The 22,935-nt window shown below is 34.6% G+C and overlaps 4 protein-coding genes across 7 annotated transcripts; all 4 read right to left on the minus strand.

The window, feature by feature from the left end:
* Positions 1–260: 260 nt before the first annotated feature.
* Positions 261–3,022, minus strand: LOC130623900 (SREBP regulating gene protein-like). The gene is made up of 5 exons (XM_057439445.1): positions 2,823–3,022; positions 2,264–2,387; positions 1,974–2,122; positions 1,142–1,255; positions 261–784 (listed from the first exon to the last, which is right to left on the minus strand). The coding sequence occupies exons 1-5, from the start codon at positions 2,919–2,921 to the stop codon at positions 689–691; spliced, it is 582 nt and encodes a 193-aa protein (XP_057295428.1). The 5' UTR covers positions 2,922–3,022; the 3' UTR covers positions 261–688.
* Positions 3,023–5,717: 2,695 nt separating this feature from the next.
* Positions 5,718–17,221, minus strand: LOC130623898 (uncharacterized). 4 transcript variants are annotated; one of them, XM_057439444.1, is made up of 9 exons: positions 17,053–17,216; positions 16,492–16,657; positions 16,350–16,418; positions 15,808–16,059; positions 15,614–15,719; positions 15,436–15,544; positions 6,716–6,801; positions 6,440–6,628; positions 5,718–6,216 (listed from the first exon to the last, which is right to left on the minus strand). In XM_057439444.1, exons 4-9 carry the CDS (start codon positions 15,852–15,854, stop codon positions 6,169–6,171), a joined length of 585 nt encoding a protein of 194 aa, XP_057295427.1. In that variant the 5' UTR covers positions 15,855–16,059; positions 16,350–16,418; positions 16,492–16,657; positions 17,053–17,216; the 3' UTR covers positions 5,718–6,168. The 4 variants fall into 4 exon arrangements, with proteins under 4 accessions (XP_057295427.1, XP_057295425.1, XP_057295426.1 ...); XM_057439442.1 differs by having other exon boundaries at positions 15,614–16,059; positions 17,053–17,221; XM_057439443.1 differs by lacking the exon at positions 16,350–16,418 and having other exon boundaries at positions 15,614–16,059; positions 17,053–17,221.
* LOC130623891 (uncharacterized) lies at positions 9,159–15,427 on the minus strand. Its single transcript, XM_057439431.1, has one exon. It carries the CDS (start codon positions 14,803–14,805, stop codon positions 9,226–9,228), a length of 5,580 nt encoding a protein of 1,859 aa, XP_057295414.1. The 5' UTR covers positions 14,806–15,427; the 3' UTR covers positions 9,159–9,225.
* A 918-nt stretch (positions 17,222–18,139) lies between the features above and the next one.
* On the minus strand, positions 18,140–20,655 carry LOC130623941 (chondroitin sulfate N-acetylgalactosaminyltransferase 1-like). Its single transcript, XM_057439491.1, has 2 exons — positions 18,719–20,655; positions 18,140–18,392 (listed from the first exon to the last, which is right to left on the minus strand). The coding sequence occupies exons 1-2, from the start codon at positions 20,338–20,340 to the stop codon at positions 18,197–18,199; spliced, it is 1,818 nt and encodes a 605-aa protein (XP_057295474.1). The 5' UTR covers positions 20,341–20,655; the 3' UTR covers positions 18,140–18,196.
* Positions 20,656–22,935: the final 2,280 nt, after the last annotated feature.

Raw genomic sequence — 22,935 nt, forward strand, 5'->3', positions numbered from 1 at the left:
CTAATTTTTTGCGATACTTAATTTGTAGTTTTAGGCTTCAATCTAAAAACAGTATGTTGTCAATATTTGACACACTTGAATTAACTCGCAGGATAGGGATTGATTATAATCACTTACATTTGTTTGAGTGTAGTTTATTTTTAAAATATTTTCGTGACCCAACGTTTAGAACTCCTTAGATCAAAAATCGCGAAATTAAAAACACCTGAAAAGATTTTTTTTCTCACCCGAACTTCGTGCAGGAATTAAGAACGAATACCGAAGAGGTAACTTATCATATATAATTATTATTAATTTTATAAAACCAGAAATACAATTTGAGTCCTTAATTGTAAGAATAATTTCCGCAAATATTCCTCCTATAAGGGAAATTTAAAAATAGCTTTTAGTAAACAAAGGTTACAATAATAAATAAATTACAATGTTATTTTTCATTCCAAGCACTAAAAATTTCTCCAGTTGTATGCATGTGCAAGGTCTTCATATCTTTTACGAACTTAAACGCACTCACCATCCTAGATGTTTTTATTCTGAACTGCCATTCCAGCTTTACGATGCAGCGGTAAAACATTCTGCAGCACACACCAAAGAGACGTAAACTTGCAGCGTTCGATGGTTTTTCGTGCGTTAGCATTCAACAGGTAACTAATTCGTCATCAAATCGATACCCGAAATGTGTTAGCATGACTTACTTTGCGTTTCTACCAGTCACCATGTGCGGAGGGTCCACTCCATAACAATACTTATACAAGTTGTTACGATATTTGTTTTCGCGGAGTACGCTCTATGGGAAAAATGAAATTAACTAACTCTGTAAACTCTGTAACCACAGTCGTGTTCTGTCTACTTTGTGTAAGACGAGCTCAAATTCACGAGCAACAGATGCTTATTTCAATATTTTTATCACCCACCCACCCGTCCCCCTGCAGAGTATATCATTATTTTATGCTATTAATGCACGAAACATCCCTGTGAGTTTTGCTACAGGTCAACAACTAGTTCTTCCAACTTATCCGATTGATTTTTTTTCATCCGAAAATTTTCTACTTCACAAATTAGTGGCTTTTCTCTTTTTGATGACAATCTTCACTGCAAACATCATTCATTAATTTGATAAAAATCAAATGAAATGACGACTTACTGTTGACGAGGTGCGACATTTGTGTAAGCATAACTCAAACGTGTCTTGAACAAGCCGCAACAACGGATTTCGGCTGTTCTGAGCTTGCAGTAATACTTTCTCCAAAACAAATTTCTAAACAAAAAAATGAATGATGAAGGTTTAGAACAAACAATAACAAGAGACTACTGTAGCAGACTATTGTAGACCTATTTCTGTAAACTGAAGAAAAAATATAAAGGGTTCGTAATACGTTTCCTAAAACAAGTTCCTAGGCTTTACCTGACTTAAAGGCTTGGTAAATACATTATTTTCATGGAAAGTCCAGTCAGAAGATGTTTTTTGTTAATGGCAAAAGAATTAAATATTGTGCTACTAGGAGAAAGATATTGATTCTTTCAGAGCGCTCTAATATTATTACGGGGCTCCCATGAAAAATTTCTTGAATATAATTAGGAAATTAGATAAGATTTTCTCAATAAAATATGAAAAGGTAAAAACAAAGGCGCCTAGTTTTCTAACTTTAGATTTTCCTTGCCAGAAAAAAATTTAAACTACTATAATATTTTTTTACTTTAGGTGGTCAAATGCAGCAAATAGCCATTTATTCTTGATAATGAGTGGCAATTTTAAATTACATCAATCTAGGAAAAACCCATTTAATATAAATTCTAAAACAAAAACGGAAGCGACAATAAACTGTCATGACAGCCGCACCCTCTCCCCCATTTTGGCATGATATTCACAGAAAAGTGTCAGAACGTTTGAAAAAGCAAAATACATTGCACTCCCACATTTACTTTATTTATGACTGTATTTTTTCTGTATTTACAATATCTTATCAATTTCGTACCTTTTGAGGTTGCAAACAGCATGAAACACAGTGCTCAAATACTTGACAACATCTATTCAATTGGCAGGATGCACACACAAAATGTTTAGTTGAATTTCCATGATGGCAACAACCATTGAATGAAACTTCTGTCATTTTACAGAGTTGACCTGAATATGTATATAAAAACATAAAACTCTGAAGACCTGCATTTCATAGCATCTTTTAAATATTTAAATATTAAACAACTGACAATAAAAATTTAGTCTGAAACGTATTTTTCAAGCTTTGTCAATGCGAAACAACTTTACCTTTTTCGTCAGCTATAAGGTGTGGTCCTTGCCTCGAGTTTCGACATTTTGTTAAATGTGTTACGTTGTTTAAATCCAACCAAATAAATTTTGATAGTTTCAATGAGGAAACAGGTTGAATGTTCTACAATTAAAATAAGTAGCTTGAACATGTTCGCTTGTTATGAATGATTCACACTTTAAAAAATGTACACTTCGCCTCCCTGTACTAAACTTCAACATTAAAAAGCAATGCACTTAAGTATCACTAATCCCTAAAATCACAAGTACCCGTACATTATGCTTGACGTAAAGTGTTAGGACGACAAATCCAGTTCTAAATACTTTCTGTTCTATTAAAAATCACTGTTTCTCAGTATAAAACATAAATATCAAATGATTTAACCCCTCCCTCCATAGATCACATCCACATTGGACCAATTTTTTTGATTTATGAGGCTACTTTTTAGGGACAGACTGTTCAAACTTGAGACTACAAGACACAACTTATAACACAGGACAATGGGCAAGTTTAGACTTACCAATGTAATCTGTTGGGTATAAAAGTCATAAATTGTACCTTTTTTGTAACTATGACCACAATGATAAGTCCAATGACACAACCACAAAAAACTAAAACCCAACGTCTCCAAAATCCTCTGAGAGGTAGCTGATGCATTGAAACATTTCTAACTTGATCACCAGATAAAAAACATTTCTTTTTTAATAACTTGAAAAAGTGTTTTTATTTTGTTCTATAAAAAGAGAAACATGTAAATATATACCTTTAGAGTGATTCCGCCTAATACGCCTTGATGAATAAAGATGAGTCTTTAGTTTGGATTTATTATGCTATCATAATTTTAAAAATAAAGTTCGTAACCATAATTTTCCCAGCTATATACGTTTTGATATGCTGTATAATTTACAAAAATGAGGTTTAGCCATGGCTGTATATATATACCAATCATTAAACTTTGTTGCAATTTTGACAAGTTTAATGCTACCAGGAGTAAAAACAAAAAAAAAGTGGAAACAGTTCTTACATAGCCCTTATAAGAAGTCAATAAGAGTACTACTGTTTTCTGTAACAAGTGTTAGCTCTGTGGAAGTTGTTACGGACAAAATAAAGCATAAATGGAGCTAAATGAATATTTAGCTAATGTTACCTGTGGTGATTTTAGTAAACCTTCCAACTGTCCTGTACAATGATAGGCATCACTCTGGTTCTGGCCTACCATAGCACCTCAAAGTTGTAAAGGTTTTTGTCCAGCAGTGGGAGGCTTGTGTATTATATTACTTGATAGTATTATGACTTATTATCATTACGGTAAGGCACGCCCTTTTATGAATACTGATATTATTATTATGTGGTAGCAGATGCTGAGCCAATGCTGTAGCAGATGCTGAGTCAATGTTGGACCAGCTTGTGCATGCTACCTTTAGCTCATGATTATGTGATATATAGCACATGTTTTATTTGTTTATAGTGAAGTGGAAGTGTACCTTCATGATTGAAGAAGAAAGAGATATACATTCTTTATGCATGAGAATAAATTAATAAATAAGTAAATAATTAATAAATTACATAATTAATGATAGAATAATAAATGAATTAGTAGAATGAATGTTGTTAAATGTACCTCTTAAATAGAGGAAGAGAATGTAACTCATGCATGAAGAGATTTGGATCATGCCTTTGAAACCATTCACAATATATGATCCATGAGGACATATCTTGTAAGGGGCAACCAAAACATCCATACTTTAAGGTAATTACCCTCTTTGCCTTGGGCAAGCATTTTGTTGTGATTACCTTATGATTACTAGCAGCATGCGTTATTTGTCCAGCCTTGCTAAATTATTCATCATTCCCTGATTTTACAAGTTGCATTTCATGCATATGATGTTGTATGCTAAAAATGTGTTATAATACAATATTCTCTATTAATATGTGTGTTTTTACAAAGTAACTAAGACAATTATATAATTGTTTCATTTTGGAGGAAAGGGCATATTTTGAAAGCATGCGTAACAGATAAAATCACATATATAAGTTAAATTTTTTCTTTCTTTTGGGAGTTTATAGATCAGTTTGAATGTTTACATTTTAATGGGAATCTAGCACATGTGCAGAAAATGTCTGAAAAATCAACAGACAATAAAATACAAACTGTGGATGAAGAAGTTAAATTAATAAGTTTGAGATGGGTCATTTTTAACCCCTTTTTACTTCTAATTGCCTTCAATTCTAATTTTAATCAATAGTAAGGCAGACATCACAAATACATAGCTGTCACCCGAACAGGCCCTATTTTTAGATTGCAATTTTTGACGTCCGTTCTTGGTAAGGATGATTATAAAAAAACGTAACTAGTGTAAAAATATTTCTGCCTTGCTTAGCTAAAAGTTTTGATAAAAGGAAATTAATTTAAATTCAAGTAGATAGAAAAGAAACTATATTTAGTCAACTAAAATCAGTTTGTTGTAAGCAGTAAAAACAAAGAAGTGAGGTTTTCTTCTTTTTCGGCGGTAAAAATCACGGTACCTGGCTAGCAGGAAAGGTACAGAGTAATAAAATATTAGGTACCCCCAAAATAAAAGGTACCCCTTGGGTTTCCATGTATTACTTTTATTACAAACTATTTCTCCGTAGATTCATTTCTACGGTGACCGATCACAAAAGGACAGCTTCTGGGCGGAACGCTCACTGCGCCTTGCGCAATACTGGTTAAGCTTACCTGATTTAATTTCGCCAAAGATTTGGATATAATCGACGTCAAATAATGTTATGGCGTTTTCATGGATTTATTCGCCTATAACCATAGGGGGGGGGGGGGACCTTATATTTTAGTCATTTACACTTAAAATATGTGGTCGCCCCTATGGCGTTTGCTCATAAAAAAGCGTCCATAACCAAAAGGGGTTTGAATTCAAGCATGCATACACGAAATATTTTGTACCAACTGTAGGTTTTTCTCGGATTTATTCGCCTATAAGCAAAGGGTGGGGGAACTTATATATTAGCCATTTACACCTAAAATATATGGTCCCCCTTATGGTGCTTCCTCATAACTAAGCGCCCACAACCAAAAGGGGTAACTTTTAATTCAAGCATCCATACACGAAATAATTGGTACCAACTGTGAGTTTTTCTCGGATTTATTTGCCTATAACCATTGGGTGGACCTTATATTTTAGCCATTTACACCTAAAATATGTGGTCCGGCCTATGGCGTTTGCTCATAAAATAGCGCCCATTACGAAAAGCGGTGCCTTGTATTTCAAGCATCTCTACCTGAAATATTTGGTACCTACTGCCACGTTTTTATGGAATTATTTGCCCATAACCAATGGAGGGGACCTTATATTTTAGGGATTTACACTTAAAATATATGTTCCCCCCTATGGAGTTTCATGGTAACTAAGTGCCCATGACTAAAAGTGGTTTTGTTACTAGAAAAAAATTCTATAATTGAATATATATCTACAATTGAAATGTTAAGTATTTTACAAATGGTTGCTTTTATTTAAATCTATGCCTCTTTTCTTGAAAGCTTTCATCTGGTCTTTAGAAATGAAAACATTCAATGGATTTGATACTTCTTCTATGTTAAATCACGTCTCCAAGCATTTTTTGTCCATGTGATAATGTACATTTGTTTTCTTTCTTTTCCATTGGGCGACTTTTCCCCTCTGATTAGGCGCAACTTCGTGGCCATTAAGCACACGTCAGTGTTTGCGAAGTTGTCACCACACCCTGCACATTTTCGCATATAATTATTCGTTGGTTTAATAATGAATTTTCCCTCCTCAACTTCTGTAACGTTCTTCGAAAGGTATGATTATAAAGTTACACAACAACAGTACACACAGAGGGAACTACAAAATGCACCCTGGCCAATCTTGGAAATGTTATTGGTTCATTATGTTCCATGGAACCATACCTTTACTGCTGCTGTGCTTTTTTTATTCTAAATAAAATTTTTATTGTATTATAATATTTTATATTGTTATTGTATTGTATAATTTTTTTTTTCGAAATCACAGAAACCTGTCTTTTTAGTTCTTAATGTCGACTAACGTTTTTTTAAATTTTCGTTGTAATATAGGAAAAAATAATAATATATTCATTTTTAGGTTTTATGTTCGAGTTGATAAAGTAACTTTTTATTCTAAGCCTTCAAAAAGACGTACATTATTTTCCTTGTCTTCTATTACAACTACTTCCTGTTGTCCATTACTTTCCAGTGTCCAATTAAATTCAAGAGGTGCCACTTCGAGCATAGAACAATTGAATTGCATATTTCTGTATGCTTTCCTGAGAGACTGATGTAAGCACTGCTGGTGATACCATCTTGCAGGTGAGCAAGTATCACAGCAAACCTATTAAACAAAGCGACAACTTATGAAAAATGATGAAAAACGCGAAACAATATTTACCAGGTACTGACATAGTTCCAAACGCCATACCCAAGAGTCAGTTGGTTTGCCTTGGACCTTTGGCCCTTCTGCCTTTCCACACACTCTGCAGATACTACTACACCATTGTTCTTGACCTAAGCATATTAAAATCGTTAAGTACGCTCTCTAAAACAACTTGTAAGGTGAAAATAAACCCAGCGTACCGTAATGCTTCGAATAAACGCTCCCTTCTATTAAACGCCCCCTTTTATTAAACGCCTCCTCGAATAGACGCCCCTCCTTTTCAGTCATTTTTTAATAAACGCCCCCTCTAATAGACGCCCCCTTGAATAGAAGCCCCTCCTTCATAAAGAGCTTTATTCGAGGCGATAATAAAAGTATACTTACTTACTTTTTTCCTAAATCTTAGGTTTAAGGTTGGAAATTTAGTTTTTCCCTTTTGAAGTTCATTCTTTAAAACATGTGAATATCTTTTATTTTCTGTTGTGATGATATATACTAGCCATAGGTCAACCTAATCTGCCGCCCCAACCTTATTGCAATAATACTGAACAGGCCCACTATTTGATCAAATTTTATGAGATAATTTGGTTCTCACGTTTCAATTAGGCCAAAAATTAAACAACTTGCTTATGAACCATTAGGGCACTCTCGTCCCAAGGACCTCTTTTCTCTTTTTTAAATCGCCAAGTTTTTCTACTTGGCCAGTGAATATAAGTCACGAGCAACACATTGTCTTAAATTTTCCGTTTGTTAAAAATTTCGCGTGTTTTACGGAAGAAACTTTCGCGAGAATTAAATTGCCGCGAAAGTTCTACCCTAAAGTAAATCTGAAGCCTGACCTAAAAAATAAGTTGTTTATATTTTGCTGTTTTTAATCTAGGACTTTCGTGGCATTAAATTTTTTTGTTAAAAGCCTAATCCAGATTTTATTTCCGCGCTTCTAACATTAAAAACGTAGACAAGGAGAAAATGAAAAATGAAATAAAATAAATATTTTATAGAAATACATAATTTTTAAGCATACGTTAAAAATACAAGTTTTAACAAAATCAAGAAACACAAAGAAACGCATCAAAAAGGAAGCAAAAAAATGTTTATTTAACGACTGGACTAAAGGAAAGCGTAAACAAAACAAATCTATAAAACAACCTTTATATGTGTTGTAGTGGGTTGGAATAATTTGCATAATAAACTTTTTAATAGTTTAATATATTATTGGTTATGTATGTTAATGGATATATATTTAAAAAGGTTAAAAAATATATACATAAAATATCCATATATCAGCTTTACTCTTCAGTATCCTCGATGTCACTGCCATTGGAGTGCTTTGATATGGCTGAAGCGATTTTTGTTTTGCTAACTGTAAAGTCAAAGCGCTCCATCGACAAAAATTCGTCTTCCAATTGGTCTTTAGGCACGTTTGGAAACAGCTTGTTTACCAGTTGTGGGAAAACTGTTACAACAGTTTGTTTGCTTTCTGATTCCATCAGTGTCAGTTCAACTGTAAAGGTATCTGTGCATCTTGTGACCTTCATTTTTCGCCCGCACGACAAGCATTTTACTAATGACTCTCCTGGAAACGGAGTTACCTTTTTTAAACATGAATTGTTTACGCAAGATTTATAGCCATCTACTTTAACTGATAGTATTTCCGGGCAACAGATTTTTGAAGGCATCAGGTCTTTTATTATTGGTATTTTTGCCCAGTCCACTTCGATGATCTCATCACTTTCTTTTATTTCTGTCGAAGTTGTGGTGGAGAGTTTCATCCCATATTTGCTCTGTAGGACTAAATTTGACACGGACAAGGAGACATCTTCTTCTACAATATCAATTAGCGGTGACCAAACAGTAATTGCAATGTGCGAAGATTCGTCTGCCATGATACCGTCTCGAACAAACTTTTTTGTTTTTCCTTGTCCAACAAGGACCACACGTTCTTCTTGGGTCCACTTAATTTTTCCTTGTAAGGTAAAGGTGCCAGTTATGCCATGTTCTAAAACATGTTTTATTGTCAAGTCATTTAAATCTCGGTACTGGAATGTGACATCCTTGTTTTCCTCAACCCGTCCACCGGTGTTGCTATTAAAAAAGAACATGTTACTTTTAGTTGGTGACAACCCAATTAATCTCACGGGTTCTTTGCTTTCTTCTTTTTCGGTAAACAGATTTCTCTTCATACTGCTAGTGGACATGACTCGTATCTTCTTAGATTCCGAAGGACTGGTTTTGACATGCACATCGAAATATGGATTCGCTTTCGCAGATATCTTTGTTGGAGACACAAATGTCACATAACCACTAACACCTACGGTTAAAAAGATGGAAATAACAAATATACATACCTTTTTACTACTTATAGATAAAATTAAATCGCATTTGATGAGTTTTGCTATCAGAACGTATATACAACACAATTCTGATAAGAAATCAACTTACTTTCATTATTTGGTTTAGAACTTTCACCAGACATAATTTTCTAAAAGCAATAATAAGACAAGAAATGTTACAATTCGCAAACATTAACCAAAATTTAATAATTTCACAAAACTTTAACAGTTAACTATTGTAACTTTGTTTAACTGATGTAGTCGGTTTTCTTCAATGCAACGGTATTTATAATTGCTAGAATTTTTAACAGCCAAAAGCCTGTCATAAGATATAGGCTCTATTAAAAGATCGGACAGGCGTTTCACTCTCGACAGTGCTACATAAGCTAAACCAGCCACTTTTTCAGTGGTACCTAAATCAATTATCGCTTTAGGCAGTGTTAAGCCTTGAGATTTATGTATTGTAATAGCTGAACTAAGTTTTAAAGGTAGTTGCTGTCTTTCCATGTTATCATATGTGTTGGAGTTGGCTATCACTGGTGCTATTGGAACAATACCTGGCATATTATTAAATGATGGTCCGTTATAAGAATCAAATTTAACAAAAACAGCAATTGGTAAGGCTGGAGGTTGGTGACCATCTTTGTATATTATATTTACTATCTTTCCAGTTGCTCCATTGCACAGACCCATTTCCGTCCACAGATTTCTTGTTAGCATAACAGAACAGCCAATAGCTAAATGTAGCAGCAATTCCAAGCCTCCAAATTCATCTGCAGGTAACTTTGAAGCTTTTGGGGGGTTATTAAGAGCTTTAATAACATAGATTGGTACATCTAACTTTCTCAGCTTTTGGAAATTCCACTCGGCTACTTTTTCATTAGAATAAGCAAGTCTGGTAGTAAAGCAATCCACATATTCTTGTGGATATAAACTGACAACACGAGTGCATAATAATTCCCAATCTTCAATGGTACTGTCACCATCACGTAATCGCATGAGAAGGTTTCGGAACTGATGTTCACCATTGCTGTTTACTCTTTGATTGACAGTAAGCTTCACAACAGTTTCAAATTTCCTGTACGCACAATAGCCCATCAATGTTGTTGATTCTTCTGGGAGAGAATGGTAAAGCGGTTTATCTGAAACAGGTGGCAATTGGGCTATATCTCCTACCAAAATTACTGAGTAACCACCAAATGTAGTGTCTAAAATTCCACTTGCCTGACGTAAACGACGATCTATCCAACCTAACATTTTTAAACCTATAACTGAGAATTCATCAACAATTAAGTACTTTAAGTTTTGCAATCTTTCTTGCAACTGTGCTAGTTGGAGGCCTCTTAAAGCACAACTGTTTTTTCCACGTATTGGTAATCGTAATAGACTGTGAAGTGTCACACCGTTAATGTTATACGCAGCTATGCCAAAGAAAGCTGACACTATACAAGAATTATTAAGCAATTGTTTTAGTGCACTTATTACAAAACTTTTACCTGAGCCACCCTGTCCTGTGACTATCATTAGTAATGGTTGTTTTGACGTCGAGGTCAAAAAGTGATCTTTCACAACATTGTAAGCACGCAATTGATCTTCATTAAGAAGGTTAAGATCAATATTAATTGTATGCGCAGTTGATGTTGGATTTTTTTTCTCATTATCCAACCAAAACGGTAAACTGTTTATTTCAGAACTTGTAAAAAGCGATCGTTGTGATTCTATTTCATTAAGGCAGTCAAGATTTACAGTTGCAGTATGCGTCGCATCCATACCAGTCAGACGTGCCATATACATCCACTGTTCACAGTGTTCTTCACGATTTTCATCATTTACATGTTCTGCATAATCAGTCTGGTCAAGATTAAAGTAAATTTGAGCGTTCTGCAAATCCCGGTGCCAATTTGGTATGACAGTTTTACCAATATCACTTTCTAAAAACTGTTGCCATTTAGAAACATAAGTTGCAGGTGAATCCTCCTCATTCTCCCAAGCATTTGATGGCACATTGCTCCAAGTTCTGTATTTAAGTAACTGAAATTTGCAGTACTTGTCATAATTTACTCCTTGAGGATTGGGACTATAATTAGGAATTGTTCTAACAATGACAGGTTCTTTACGTAGTTGTAGTTTGTCTTTTTTTACATCATATTTTGAAAAAAAGTCTATCAAATTGAGTTGTTGGACAGCAGTTGAGTAAGACCCACGATTTCCATAAACTTCTAGACAGGATTTTTCAGTTATTATCTCATCATTTGTTATTGAGCATTTTCTACTGTTTTCCAAAGAGATGGTAATTACATTGAAGCTGCTGCGATAGAGTTTTAGAGATAATATTTGGTGCATAACCTCTTGTATGCCCATGTCCCTTTCACCAACACATTTCATCATTAATTTTCTGATTACAGATCTGGATGATGAGATTTTAGATAGATTATTTACGACATTGACAAAAGCATCTCTAGCCACACTTGACATCTTTTCACTTTTTGATGCATACTTTGCTAAATATTCAATGCAAGCATGATGGTCAATTATCAACTGGATATCGCAATTAGCTCGCCAGCCTTGTAGCTGAATTTGTTGATGACGATTGACACGTGAATCATTTCGCTTTCCCACAATTTCAGGCCTGACTTCTTTTCCCGTCTTTCGTGTTATCTCATTAAATTTAATATGGGTTTCTTCATTCAACTCCAAAGGATAACCAAATCTACATTTCTGTTCCCCATCATTATCTACTCTCAAACAGTATCCTGGATTACACTTGGTATGTTTTTGAACTGAATTAACTAAGTCTATATAATCTAAATCTATATCATTCTGCAATGCAAATGTAAACGACTTTCTACATGGGTGTAGATCAGGTTTTTCCCATTGTGTGCCATCTACAGGGTTACAACAACTTACTAAATAATCAAAATAGTCACAAATTTGTCTCTCAGCATCCTTTCCTACAGCAATAGTTTGCAATGTTCTTTGTTCAGTTGATTTCTCAGTACACATTTCCTTTTGTGCCAAATATCCCTTAGTAGCCTTAGTTCCCAATTCACAAAGATTTGGATCATTATCAAGTTTTGCTAAACCATGACAATGAATGGCACCCCTAAGAACAGTGAACTCGTATCTATACCAATGCCATGTTGCACCAAGAATATCATATAGCCAATGCTTAACAAAAGATTCTACTCTTTGTGTGAAAAACCAATCCAAGAGATGTGGATAGCTGATAACATTATCTCTGATTTCGTCTTGCGTTATTAAACACATGTCATTGTCAGAAAACAAAGCATGAAATTCTGGCCAATGAAATTCAGCACATGATAAAGTCCAAAAAATTGTTGGTGAGCCAGTTTGATGCAATGTAGCCTTTAATTGCTCTTTAACTTGGTACCAGTAAGAGTTGGTGCCAGTTACATTTTTTGCATAATACATTAACTTGCTCATTAACTGTGAATAATTACCACTGTGTAGCATTTCTTGTAATTCTTCAACAGTTAGTAATGAATCACCAATATTTTGTTTCATGTAAAAATTTCCTTGAGAAAGCAACCGTTTTCTATACAGCATATTATAAGCCCAATATCCAAATCGTGGGTGTGCTGCAAACCTGTAACGCCACTTTCCATTTATTTTTTCACCAAATTTAACAAGATGTTTTAATATCATTGAAAATGATTCAGTTTCATGTGGGCTAATTTGTCTTTTGAGAGCAATATTTGTAGGATCACCTAATCCATATGGAAACAAGGTTGGGAATGCCATAGTTGCTAATCCTGGCACAGAAAACTCATTCATTGGGCTTGCTCCTATATCAAGGGATTGATCTAATAAAATTCGATCTAGTCTATCTTTCTCTAATGGTTCAATAGTATTTGAGTTTAAGAAACTGGTTGATTCTACATTCTCTTTTAAGCCAGATTCAGAGATAGGGCCTTCGTCATAACTACACTGAAGTTTGTCACTCTCGCAAGCCACTACAACATCTTCAACAACGATGTAATCATTTTGAGGAAGGCATTCTATTCTTTCAAAATCTATTTCAATATCTTCATAAAATGGGTTATTTTGTTTTAGCCACACTAAAGCATGCAAAACTTTTTCTCTTCTTACCTTAAAATTACAATTTTTTTCATTTTTGCCTTTAAATGTAAATTCTAGAATTGGCAAGTCCTTAGAACTACGTGGAAGAATATTTGCAATTTTTTGAACATTATGAGGTAAAGTCACAACATGGCCTCTATAACTTGTAGTTCCAAATCTAGGCTTCAGATAAACCTGCATTACAGGGAATGCACGCGAGATAATCATTTCCTCAACTTGTGTCAAATCTTGTAATTCAACTGGCACTGAAGCAGGTATCATTTTATTTTCAGAACTAAATCTTTTAGGAATGCCCTTATCTCTTTTACAACGACCACAAACAAATTGATCTGTTTTCGGTGGTATTTTGATCGGCCAAGCTTCAAAACAAACACTGCATTGATATATTTCAAACCGTAATGATTCCTCGAATCTCTCCATTTCATCTAGAGCTTTTTCCTCTTCATGTAATGGAAATGGAAAACCGTTTAATTTCTTTTTCGATTTAAATGATTTTTTTTTACGTTTTACAATAGGCTGATTTTTCTGACTTTCTGTAATTTTTTTATTTCCAACAATGCGAAAAGAAGTATTTTTCAAATTGTTTTGTTTACCTATTTCTCTGACTTCCTTTCTAAAACAATTTTTATTAAGAATTTTTATGTCTTTTTTTTGAAAGTTATACTGAGAGGTAGAATTTAACGACAGTTTATCATTTTTTAAATTTAAAAATTTTTGAGTGTTCCAAACCCTAACTTTTTTAGTGTCTTTTTCATTATCACTGCAAGATCTTTTTTTTTTAATAAATTTATTATCTTGAAACACCTGAAAATCTGTAAAAATATCAAAGTTTTGACTCTGTTGATTCAAGGCATTGTCTTGGTGCGTGTGTTTAACATATATTCCAAAAAACCAACCACTGGAGTTACTTGAATACAAACTATCTAACGAGTTAAATAAATTACAGCTATCATGCAAATCATCTATCAGTATCCAGTTGTCGTTACTGTTTATTGCACAGGTAAAATGACTACCTAAATGTCTAACTATTCCTTTTAACCTGAATTGCTGCTCTAACACAATTTCTGGAGGAAACTGAGAAACACTCATCATAGACTCACTAAATTCTACAAACAAAACATCACTGATTTGCTTGACTGATGCTGTGACTGAAAGTGTAATATTACAATTTTCACACTGTGCATTAGAAATAGAGTTACTCTGTGCTAGATACAAAGGCCATTGCTCTGGCAACAAATTGGAGGATAATATACCATCTAAACTTACATAATTTATTAAAACTTCATTTGAGACTTGAAAATTATTGTTACATGTGCTACATGACACACTGAAAAAATAGTTTGAAAAAATCTTATTTCTTTCACTAACTGACATATCACAAAATACAGTACTTTGAAAAATTTCAGAAAACTGTGCATTGCAATTCATTGGAACAAAAGAAGGACATTTTAATCTTAAATACTGCCAAAAAACCTCTCTTAAAGAGCATAGAACTGAGGCCTCTGAGTTCTTATTTTGATGATCTTCAAATTGCCTAGTGACGTATTGTAATGATCCTATACAATAGCTCGTAAAATTATTTCCTACAAACAGATTCGAAACACAATGTATCCAAGTTTCAAGAAAACAATCTACAGCACATGAAAATTTTCCAGCTGTATGGCGACAAGAGTTTAAAAAATGTAACTTATTAATCAACATTTTATAATCTGGTTCTCCACAACGGAGTTGTCTTTTTACTCCACAACGGAGCTGTCTTTGCTAACAATTCAAACAACTTAGAAATTAAATGAAAATATGAGCTCACCATATAAACAGACTTCTTTACCTCTTATACAAACCACGCAACTGATTATTTTCACCACGCTGCCCAACACGAGGAGAGTAAGTACGCTACGAAGTAGCTTAATTAACCAATTGGAGGAAAGAGCCAAAAACCATTCGACCAATTAAATATATTTCGCTACATAAAGTGCCCGTCGCTTAACATTTTTTGCATTTTTTCGCCAACTCATTGTCTTCTTCACTAATGGTCACATGTTATGTGATAAATATTGAGCAATCGAGACACGAAGCAAAAAGGCAGAAATCGAAAGTTTATACGGCTCGTCTCTCCCATTCGCCCTTCACACGCTCACACGCAGGGCCGACAATGCTGCCGCCCCCTTAAGGGGCGGCAATTATAGGCATCCTTAAAAACTGCAAAAGAGACGAAGTGTAAAATTTAATAAACGCTCCCCTCTTTTAAACACCCCCCTGGAATAAACGCCCCCAAAAAATGTCAAAAAATTTAATAAATGCCCCGGCCGTTTATTTAAAGCATTACCGTACCTCCCTCTTCGACCAATTTTGTTACGATTTCATCTCTGTAACTTTGGACGCTTTCTCTTGTCCATGTTGTAGGTACTTCTTGTTTTTCTACTATCAAGCATTCTGCAAACTAAAAGAAAGCATTATTGTTAAAATTTATTTGGATATGTAGTAATTTGAAAAACAGAAGTATACTTACTGTTAAACAAAATATGCCACACGAGACGCTATCCTGTTGTCGTGCATGTGGCACAAATTCAACACGAAAGGTTTCGGCAACTCCATAATTAGCAGAAAGATAAGAACTAAAAAGTATGGAATATAGAATAACAACACGGTTTTTCAGGATAAATATGTAAATACTTGTTAATTTGTAATCCATTGTTTACTTACTTCCATTGCTGTTTTACCTGCACAAGTTCTTTAGACAATTCTCCCATTGGATTGAAATAAATTATTGTTGCAGCAGATGGAATGACAACCTGGATGTAAGTACCAGCTGTTAGAAGTATGTTGGAAGACAAATGAATACATTGTACAAATAAAACACTAATAAACAAGTGAAGGTTTTAGTATCGATAATGTCCAGTGGTATCCATTACAGCGGCAACCAACAATTAAATCATATTGTGATATATCACCACGCTAAAAGAAACACGGCATGGTATCAAAAGCTTAGCACAAATACAATCTCATGATTTGCTTAAACAAGAGCTTTCAATTTGGAATCTCCTTTTCTTTATGCGCAACCTCCTTCCCAAGGCCCTTTTTTGCTTTTCAAAATGGTAAAGAAGTGATGGGAACGAGGTGAGTGGTACAGTGTGAATAACAAGAAATGTTTTACACAGTTTTTTGCAAAAAGGACCAAGAACTAAGAAAATCCTATATGTGAAAATGGTAAATTGGAAAACAGTCTCGAGATTGCCTGTATTTACCTGTTTCATTTTTGATGCTGACGCGTTGAACATCCAGGCCATCTCTCCTGGGGTAATAATATTTACACTCTACGAAGAAATTAATCTTATCAATTCGTATGGAAAACTTGCAAGTCGAAACAATGGTATTCAAATTCGTTACCTTATTATTACTTTCCCGGGTAAGTATCTGTAAATGATTTCGTCATCTACACTGGTGTGCAGAGCGTCCTTTAACAAAACATTGGTCAGTGGCACGCTTCTAAATTCTGGAAATCGGCTTAGGATATTTTTTTTGCTCTCAATTGATGACTTTATTGCAAGCATTTCTAAAGAGTAAACAGACATTATATGACATAGCTCCAATAAAATGCACTGTGTAATATCAACACACTTATTAAAGAAGGAAATATAAACAACATTTTCACATAGAAATACCGTAAATCATTAAGTTTTTTTGGGGATGTGTTAGGAATAAATTCACCCTTATGCAAAGAAAGCTGACCAAGTTCTCCTTGCATGTATAGTGATGAAATAGAAATTAAGGATTTAACTTATGTTGGATAAGATTATACACCATCTGCCCCATAGATGATGCCCTAGAAAGTAATTTATTTCTTTGCAAATTGGCACTTTCTTGGATAAGTATCAATATCCTGCATTTGAAATTGTTGCCATCACTTCTTCCAGAACTTTTACATGTTAGAAACCAAAAACATTTTACCTTGTCACTCTTTAGAATAGCTAACAATGTGTGAGAAAAGGTACTAGCTATTTTGATAATTCCGTTCAGTGGTAATTTTTTTTTACTCTGTGTGGAGCTTTCACAAATATCCAAGTTATTTGTGCACTGTCAGGCTATCATTATGGAAATAATTTAAGAAGGAGTTCCGGACAAATAACTAAAGAGCTGAAGTTCTAAAAACCATCAGCGGAAACCTACGGGGTACCTTTTATTTTGGGGGTACCTAATATTTTATTACAAAGGTCAGCAAAACAAAACATTGATGATTTCTTTTCGGGTCCTATTCCGCCATTATGACTGACAGTCTGCACGGTACCGAAGTGTCCAGTGTTCACTAAAAACTGCGGACTTTTTATGACTTTCTGTTTTCAGTTTTTTGCCAGTTTTTTCCCCCAGCTAAATTCCACTTTTTACACGTTTTTTTAAAAGAATCACCAGATATTCTTATAAAGCATATTTTTATAAAAAGCGTGTATTTTAACACATATAGCCATAGCAGTTTTTTAGACAAGGGTTTCGAATTAAGGCATTTATGTTAACCTTTGCCTGTCTCCCAAAGTTTTCAACTGTTCATGGTTTCCCACAACCTCCTTGATAAAGAAAGTATTGTAATATTGGTTTTTATTAGTGTTTATTGGTTTTTCTGAATATTTAGGGCGATATATAATGGGACATTGATTTTTTTAATTAACATTTTTTCCGAATTTTTTAAGCAAGGAAGACTCGATAATAGCGCAAATGTTTAGTTTACGTCGTTTCTGACCGCTGTGTGGTAAGATTTTCCGAAATTTGGAGGTTTTCTAAAGATATTTACACTTTTTTTCGCTAATAGAATACTTCGCTGAAACGCTTAGAGGTAACAAACCCCTAGCATCGTCTACTATATGTTTTAAATAGGATAAGAAGCAACAATTTTTTTTGTAGACTTGAGATGCTAAAATTGAAGGATTGTGAATCGCTAACGTTCTTCTTTCTACTGGTAACAAGCTAATCACCAACAAAGTGCTAACTGGAAGAGGTGCTTGAGGAGAGACTTTGGTTTGCAAAAGCAAAAACCACAAAATACATTTAAACATATTTCAACTAAATGTACATCGGGATTATTAAATGTTGCATTAAAAAACTAAGTTGCATTTGTCTTGTTTTTGGAAAGCAGTAAAACTCCGAGTTGTCTTTGAGAACCTTCGTAACGCGCTATGGAGCCAATGCAAGTTTCATATTGTCGTTTACTCAGTGTGTTTGAACACAACTTCGGATGCCACACATGATACAGGTCTGGGTCCGGAGCGCGAATGACCTTCAAACCTTTCTTTAGAAATCTAAAAATAAAAGTGGTTATAATGAATTTTTTTAACAAATTATTTTCCCATATCACAGTTCCTGTCTTAGAACATCTACGATACATTTTTGCCTTTCCAGCATATCAATTTTAACTTGAAATCTAGGTTTTTCTTGAAATTAGGACTGTTTTTTCTTGTTGTTAACATTCTTGCGTCTATATTGCGCGAATCATGCTTTATTTCGCGCAATATAAAATCAAAAATACGTAAGAAAAGGCAACAACAAAAGCAACGATGACAAAAACGGCAACGACGGCAGTAACAACGACACCGTAGAAACGATGACGGCGACAAAATTTTCTCACCTGTGATATAAGTTAACGTCTTCTCCACCCCAACCATTTATTCTTAAATTAAACCCACGTGCATTGATGTAATCAGGTTTATAGACGCACAACATTCCATACCCCAGAGGTCTCCACGTTCCTGTAGTATCAGATATAGTAAATCTATCGGTTCCCGTAAAATTGTTTCGAAACACTATCTCTGGATTATACAAACTAAACACAATGGGCATGTACACAGACTTCCCTAATACACTATTTTGCCGGCAACGAGTCAAAAACTTATAATCGAATTTAATGTCTACGTCACACAAAAACATTAGTACATTATTGTAACCATTCCAACGGGTAATCCCATCATGCAAAGCTCTACCACGATTAAACGGTAAGTTCTTTTTAAATACGTCATAATTTTTAAAATTATTGTCCCTACTAAATTTTTTTATAATGTTTTTGATGGTGTTATTTGTATCTGTTCCGTAAATTATCACGGTAAGGTATAAGTTTTCTCCTTGCTCGAGAACTGAGAGTCGAATATTTTCGAGGAATTCTTTTAATCTATTTTTGCGCCCACTAACAGGGACGATGATGTTGATGAGTTCTTTGCTTTTTAACGTCTGTTCAGTAATCCGCTGAGGAACAATATGAGGACCAAACGGTTTAATGACATCAACCGAAAAAACACGAGTTTTATTAAACAAAAATGTAAGCTTGTACTCCGAGCCTCGTAACTCATCGTAACGGACAAGCGCATCATTCATTTCAAAAAGCGTGCTTGGGAGCTTAGTGTCCTTTATGACTTCTTGAAGCGCGAAATTTACGGCTTTGGCGAAGTCGATGTTACGATGATAACTTTTAGATTTAAACTTTTGTTTTGCATATATTCGATTTACCGGAAACGTTTCGTAAAAAAAACCTCTTGAATATGTTTGATACAACGCATGTTTTTCGGGCTTTTTCGTTAAATTTGCAATCTCGTTACGAAATCTTTCGCTACAATTAAGTGTTGCAAATTTGCGCTTTTCAATTTCGGCGTACTCGTACATTTTTTCTGTAATGTTTAATTGCCGATAAGCCGCAACTTGTTCTCGTAAATCTTGTGTCGTTTCCATATAAACTCGTAAAATGTCGGTCATTCGCTTCAGTGCGATACAACATGGTCGCGCTGCTCGATCGACTTTATCTTTTATATTCTCCGGAAACGGAACAGTCTCATATTTTATTTTCTCAGATGCATTGTGGTGCTGTTCAGTATATTGAATCGTGTGTTTTTTACGTGAAACCATAACATCTGTTAAGTTTTCTAACGTGTCCCTCAACACGGAATTGGTAGAATTTAACTCGATTAACTGAGATCGCAATTTAGCAATAACTTTGCCTCGATAATTCAACAATTTTTCTTTCTCTTTGACTTCTTTGCGTAACTCATGTGACATTCTCTTGTTTAATTCACATTGCCAGTTCGAAGTCGAAGTCATATCCGCAAGCGAACGTTCCCTTAATCTCGAATCCGTTTTTACAACATTATTTTTCAGGAATTGAAATAAACCATAGACAACGAAAAATGATAGGATTATTTTGCCAAGCAAGCAAGGTAATCCAGTACCAGACGGGCGAATTTTACAGCAGATAACTCGACGCATTTAAACAATTGATTTAATACTTCACAGCATAGAATTTACTTCTGGTAAATGAAATATAAATACAAGCGAAAGCTAGGCTCAGAACGCTTTATTAGAATATTTTCGGCTCATAATCAGAAAAACATTCAATACTGCGACTACGACACTAAAATTTAAATATATGAATAAATTAAATCTTTCCTCCTGTTTATCAGAAATCGTATACCATCGTTTGAAGCAGCGTTTCTTTACTTCTGTTATATAAAAAATATGGCTTTCTTCAACGCAGCTATGTTCAAATTACTTTGTAAAAATTATACCGAAAACGTTATCGACTTTTTTTACACACTCGGTGCGTATGCGCAGTGCATACGTTGAACCACATTCAGCATGTTATTCAGTATGATTTTAACACGAACGCTAGCAGCTGTACACAAAAAAGTACTGCGAACGAAGTTGCTGTGTTTACTATAAAGTTTTTAGCTGAAAGGTTAAATAGTATAAATGTAAAAGATTTAACGGCTGGTTGCGGGATATTTTGGAAATCCTATTTTAAGCCTAGCAAAAGCATCGTAACTACAATTGCAATTTTTTGTTTCTCTGAACGTTTTAACAAGAAAGCTTGGGAAAGCAAATCTGTTTGTTGAATTTCCGCTCCCGAAGGCGTAGGAATTTCTTTAAAACCGTCGTTTTTTTCTTTCGGAGCATTTTTTGAGAAAAAATCGACCCTGGGATTTCACGTTCCTCTGGGAGGGGGATAGTATTGGTATAACTGACTAACTAACTAACCCTGTCCCAAGTGGTAAATTGCAACGTCACAGATTTAAACTTCGTACCCAAGCTCCCTAATTACTGGGAAGTCATCTAAATAACGTTTCAGGCCAAAATTGGTATTTGTTTTTGACAAAATTTGGCACAGTGAACAAAAAAAGTATGCTGAACATGATGGTGACTTCAAAATTTTGTTTTTTTGCCACCTTAAATGTCATTTTAGGCCAAAATTGGTCTAAAAATTAAAACTACTTCATTTTCAACAAAAATTGGCAAAGTTAACAAAAAAGTATGCTGAACATAATGGTGACATCAAAATTTTGATTTTTGTCACCTAAATGCCATTTTAGGCCAAAATTGGTCCAAAAATTAAAACCACTTTATTATCGGCCAAACTTGGCACAGTTAATAAATAAAGTATGCTGAAAATAATGATGATACAAAAGTTTGATTTTTTGTCACCTAAATGTCATTTCAGGCCAAAATTTGTCCAAAAAATGGTCACATCAAAATTTTGATTTTTTGTCAACTAAATGCCGTTTAAGACCATAAACGTTTCAATCGCAAGACTTTCAACCATGAATGATAGGCTGTATTTTTTGTTAGCAATTTCTTTTAAAATGTGAGTTTACTATGACACGTTTCGTTTTGTTTGCGTTTGTTGTAAGATATAATGTCACTTGTGTGCTGTATCTTCAGAGCTTCATGCACCAAACCTCTTCGAATGTTTGGCACGATAACACAACGAATTAGCAGATATTTTGGTAGCGAGCCGAAATTTTTAGAGCCCCCAGAGCTTCTTGTTTAGTATTTAAAATACAGATAAACTGTATCGAAATATCGCTCTTTGTTTTATTTCGAAATATGCCAGCGGTTTGTTGACTTATATTTTGCATGTATGTATGTGGTGCGCATGCCAATTGTTCACGACGCAACTCATCCATTGGTAACCATTATGTCCAAAGCCGTTTTTATACCTCTTCCGCTTTCCATACAAAAATAATATTAAACATTTTAAATTGCAGTTTGCTAACACTAAATCGCTTACAAACTGGTTTCCTATACTAAAAACGTGTAATACTCGTTTTAATTTTTTTTCTTTAAAAAAGCAACAAACCTCGGTCTTTGTTACAAGAAACAACAAGACAAAGATCCCAGTACCGGATTTTCTGCGTTTGGTCGAACTTGTTTTAACCAAAACATGGTATCTGTTTAATAAGAACTTCTACACTCAAACAGACGGAGTTGCCATGGGAGGCCCTGCATCATCAGTAGTCACAGAAATATACATGCAAGCACACGAGACAACAGCATTAGTCACATCAGACAGACGTCCAAAGGTTTGGAAAAGATTTGTTGACGACGTATTCGCCATAATCAAAAGATCTCATCTAGAAGAGTTTCATGAACACATCAACGGCCTACATCGACAAATCAAATTCACTGTTGAGCTTGAACACGATGGAAGTATCGCTTTCCTGGACACTTTGGTCAAACGCAAGAATGGTTCCATTTCAGTTTCAGTGTATCGTAAACCAACACACACTGACCAGTACCTTAACTTCGAATCAAACCATCAGAAATCTTGCAAAGAAAGTGTCATATCTTCATTACTGAATCGTGCCAACAGTGTAGTCAGTGACAAACAGGAGAGGAAAATAGAAATTCGACGTGTAAGAAATGCATTAATCACAAATGGATACAGTCATAAAGTCATCACGCAAGTAGAAAATAAAATGAAGAGAAGATGCAACGGAGACAACAAGGAAACATCAGAGGAATTTATCGCATCAGCATTCCTACCCTTCGTACCAGGTACCAGCGAGATCCTTCGTCGAGTTTTAA

The sequence above is a fragment of the Hydractinia symbiolongicarpus genome, chromosome 13 (genome assembly GCF_029227915.1).
Source record: "Hydractinia symbiolongicarpus strain clone_291-10 chromosome 13, HSymV2.1, whole genome shotgun sequence".
Classification (NCBI taxonomy): Eukaryota; Metazoa; Cnidaria; class Hydrozoa; order Anthoathecata; family Hydractiniidae; genus Hydractinia; species Hydractinia symbiolongicarpus.